Source organism: Lactuca saligna, chromosome 5 (genome assembly GCF_052625555.1).
Source record: "Lactuca saligna cultivar CGN05327 chromosome 5, ASM5262555v1, whole genome shotgun sequence".
NCBI lineage: Eukaryota > Viridiplantae > Streptophyta > Magnoliopsida > Asterales > Asteraceae > Lactuca > Lactuca saligna.
In genome coordinates this window covers 297,621,623-297,626,171 of record NC_136421.1, presented here as the reverse complement: position 1 = coordinate 297,626,171, position 4,549 = coordinate 297,621,623, and the positions used below count along the sequence as shown (strand labels likewise).

Sequence of the window (4,549 nt, the reverse complement as noted above, 5' to 3'; positions counted from 1 at the left end):
AAGATTTTATTCTATTTGGTTTTTATAGGAAGTGAAGTCACTTAGAAAATCCTTACTAACATATTCCAAACCATTATTAAGATTTATAATCTTTAAGGGTTTCATTGCAAAGCATTTGTAACTTTAGGATTTTTTTGGCAAATATATTTCATGGTAACCTACTATTACAAGTATAAAGGGCAAAATTGACAAAACAATGACAAACTTTGATGTATGAACAAACAAAATATTCAAGAGAGGGTAAATCCAACATTTTCGGCCAAACTTAAAACTTTTTTTCTCATTATCACGGAATTGTCTTGCTAAATGCTTAAAATGTGATACAAAAGAGATGTAAGGTGAAGAATGCCAATGATTAGGTGTATGTGTATGTATATAGAAAAGACTAGAACTATATGATTCATTTCAACTACACCATATTTCCACTTTGAACTTGAGTTATTACTTGGTAGCTATATGAAGTGTCATAAACAAAGAAATGAATCAAGTGAAATTGCTATGAATAATTAGCAAGAATAATTCTTATATGTGAGAATTGGGTCTAAGAATCGCTAAAGAATGCTAGATGCTTAATACCATGATTACGACCACAATAACCAAAACTTAAGGAAAGTAATTGCAAATTTTCACAGAATTAAAAAGTCAACATCACCAAAAAAAATCCTCACAAAAAATCTAAAGCCAAATATTGTTTGTCAAACATTGATAGAAAGATATGTATGCCTACTTTCTGGTATTTGCAATCATCATGTAAGTTCTACCAAACCATAGGGACCAATTGTGTAATTTTATCTAAACGAAGGAAAACCATAAATTTCACATTTGACCATTTTGACCATCATTGACTCAGATTATTACTCGTCCAAACTTGTACAACAATTACGTAGTGCTATTTAAAAAACAAGTTCTTGGATTCAATTTTCTTGTGAAAAACATTAAATAAAAGAAATGAGAAGGCATTAAATAAGAAAATGATATAAAATAAAATCCAAAATGACTCAAACCAGAGTTTTGTAGAAACAAATAACAGACGTATGCATATGCATTAACCCAACAAACGTACCATAACATCTGTAACATAAAAATCCATTCCCCTCACCCACCCAACCCTATTAATTTATATCTATACTCATAATAAACTCAACCAGACTCAATTGACCCACCAAACTGACCCATCACACAAATTCAAGACCCAAACCCGACTGACCCAACTGACCCAAAATGACTCCATTCCTGCAACATCATCTCTTACAGATGCTGACTCAACAAGACCTCTCATTAGGTGATGTTACAATACCTGGTATATATGTGAGATACATGATGATGATTTATGTAGATGAAGCTGCTTCAACTTCTTTCTTCTCTTCTGATTCAGTTGCTTTTTCAGTCTCCTTCACTTCCTCTTTCTCCTTCACTTCCTCTTTCTTTTCATCTCCAACACTCAACTTCTCAAGCAATCCAGCAGCATTTGAAGCATCTTTGTTCTCTTCTTTTCCTTGTTGGGACTCTGCCACTTCTTGAAATGTTTCCATAAACTTCTTGCAATCTATCATACACATTACAAGATGAAATTAACAAAACAAACCCAAAATTTTGTTTAATAGCAACTGGAATGGAAAGTGGGAAGAAGGAAAGATCAGTATGAAAGTTGTGATCATGTGCATGAAATGGAGTGGAAGGATGGGAGACAAGAATGTAGGGAGAAGTCTAAGTTGGCATTCAATACTAGAATGCAACCCACGCCTTTTGTTACAACCCTTGACCAAAAGCATATACTAAAGAATATGCAAATGGTGTTTTGTATGATGTTGAAGAGGTTGCGAATGTCGCAATGTTATAACTTAAACAAGGACAGGGGCCCTCTTCTGGAGATTACCAACGTCTACCTTCACTTTCACTACCATATCATGCTCAGACCTTTTACTTGAGACATCATATCAATCCCAGATTTCAAGACATATCATAGATTGGAATTTAAACTCAAATTTCACTAGAAATAAACGAGAAAATATAATCGAACAGAAGTAAACTTACTGTCAATTGATCCGAATCTAATGCAGAAAAGCTCATCCTTGAGTTCGCCGTCAGAAAAATCAGCAGCATGCCACACACATGACTTTTCGTTTCCAGCGTGTTCTTGAACAGTCATGGTAGGGATAACTACATAACATAACAGATGTGAATCAGCAAGGTATCCAGGATTTGGTATAATCAAATCGATAATACGATCTAACAGATTCAGGTTTTTATTTATCCATACCTAGATGATTGGCGCAGATCTTTAAGGTTTTAGATTGACGCATAACGAGACGGACTTTTCCAGTTTGTTTGTGCTTTAAGAACTTAACTGAACCAGCACCTCGTTCTTTCCACTGGTTTCCATCCTTATCAAACCGATATAACTTGGCTTTACTAAAAATTGAAAATAATAAAAGTTAAATTTCAAAACTAGTAGCATAAACAGCAAAACAAAGTAAGATCAGATCGAGAAGAAAATATTACAGATCGAGAATAGCGTCTTCGTCTTCTTCCCCAGTGGTGACAGCGACTTCTTCAAGTTTGACAATCGGGGCGACCTGTGCTCCGGTGTCTTCGTCTTCGGCTGCGACGGTTTCTTCCTCCTTGTGCTCTGGATCGTTGCTTGCCATTGAAGTTGAAGATTGTAGAGATCGAAAAAGCAACTGTGTGTGACAGTAAGAAGAATGGAAATCGGAGCTTCTGGAGGCAGAACGGCGGCCAAAGGTGAGGGTTACATACAATTATACAAATGGAGGAGTTATGTGTTTTTGTGCTTCATATTGGGCTTGTACTTGGGCCTAATTTTATGATTAAAGAGTATGGATTCAATTTGGGTTTAGCTAATTTAGGCCCAATCCTTTTAATAGTTATGTTTATCGATTAGCAATTATTTTTTACAGGAAAAAAAATTGCTCATGCTTCCTATGTGGATGGAGGTGGTTTGTGATTACTGATTTATATCATTGCCAAAGTTTTCCCTCTTATTTGGCTACACATTACAACCAATAAGCCAATAATCTCGTTTGAAAATATTACAATATCAACTTAGAATATCATTCACTAGTATTTCAGAACATGTATTCCTTTAACCGTTTAACTAGTAAAATTAATCTGTAAAACTACATAGACATGTTAGCATTCACAAAGATAAAATGGTTCAAACGGTTCATATGGTCCATAAAAGAAACATTACTCATCCACACATACATCGTTTTTCTGGTTAATACTTTATCCATGCTAATGTCTCTCCACCATTCATGCATTGAATATATTTTAACAAAAGGTGGTTCATTGTGTCATGTTAAATAAATATAAAACGCACAAGTTTTATCTTTTGACTTATTATTTGTTAATAAATACCTGAAGATATAAATTCATTTACCTGTAAAGTATCTGATATATTGTTCATTATATGTTCTCTGAATTTGCAAGCCTTATTTGTTGGTGATTTTATATCATCAATGTGTATTTAAGTGCAATGGAATGACTTGTTGACCAAAAATCAATCTTGATGAATATTAAACAAGTAAGAAAGGTACGGAGTGCACACTTGTTTAAGTTCATTCAATATTCAAAGTAGACCGTCATTTGGGGACATATGTTAATAAAAAAATATTAGTAATTCATCATCATATTTTAAGAAAGCTCCTTTATATCTTCCGTTTGCACTTCGTAGAAAGACATATTTCAGTAAAGGAATTTGAATTGAAGATGATAATAACATAATTCTTCTAAACGTTAAGACGACATAATAATACAACATACCTGGATAAATTTTCCCAAACATAGAAAATGGGATTAATTCATAATTTATCTTTGTGGATTAAGGTAACAAATTAATGTGTACATAAATTATTTTACATGATTGTCACCATTTTTCCTATATGTTGGCCTTCTATTATACTTTAATGTAAAAAAAATCATTGGATAGTCATTCTTTTAGATAATTGTATATATCTTATGAAAGTAATAGAATATATAACTTACTTGGAAAAAATCTACTTAATGAGAAAAAAAAAAAGGGGGGGGGGGGGGGGGGGGGGAACATGTAAAGAGAAAGAAATAGACCAAGTAGGTATACATTGAAGTCAATATAAAAATATAACCTTGAAAGCCACGTCAGGAGGGTGAGTGTAACATCTCGATTTTCAAAACAAAATTTTCATTTTTATTTCACCAAACATTATTCATAAATCCAAGTCATTACAGAATTATAAATCATTATCAAAATAATATCAGAGTATCTCAAAATCCACAAGACATCATAACCTGGCAAATGTGTACAATCATGCATTTGCCATCTCGAAATCTACAAAAGTACCTGAAACACATTTAAATCAACATTGTAAGCACGAAGATTAATGAGTTTCCAAGATACCATATACACAAATAGTTAGCCTCTCATGGCTATATCTCGATAAGGACCCTCTGGTCATGTGTCCCAATGAAGGCCCTCGGGCCTCACGTCTCGGTATGGACCCTACGGTTATAACTCAATATATATACACATAATAATATCATAGCATAAGTC

General features: G+C 33.5%; 1 protein-coding gene across 1 annotated transcript; it reads right to left on the bottom strand.

The window, feature by feature from the left end:
* Window positions 1–1,181: 1,181 nt before the first annotated feature.
* Window positions 1,182–2,755, bottom strand: LOC145048305 (ran-binding protein 1 homolog a-like). Its single transcript, XM_078996766.1, has 4 exons — window positions 2,503–2,755; window positions 2,261–2,412; window positions 2,035–2,160; window positions 1,182–1,546 (listed from the first exon to the last, which is right to left on the bottom strand). Exons 1-4 carry the CDS (start codon window positions 2,646–2,648, stop codon window positions 1,329–1,331), a joined length of 642 nt encoding a protein of 213 aa, XP_078852892.1. The 5' UTR covers window positions 2,649–2,755; the 3' UTR covers window positions 1,182–1,328.
* Window positions 2,756–4,549: the final 1,794 nt, after the last annotated feature.

Coding starts and splice junctions, on each gene's coding strand:
- LOC145048305 (XM_078996766.1), bottom strand. CDS start 2,648: ATGGCAAGCAACGATCCAGAGCACAAGGAGGAAGAAACCGTCGCAGCC. Junction 2,413..2,502: donor GAAGACGCTATTCTCGATCT/GTAATATTTTCT, acceptor TTCAATTTTTAG/TAAAGCCAAGTTATATCGGT. Junction 1,547..2,034: donor TAGATTCGGATCAATTGACA/GTAAGTTTACTT, acceptor TGTGTATGATAG/ATTGCAAGAAGTTTATGGAA.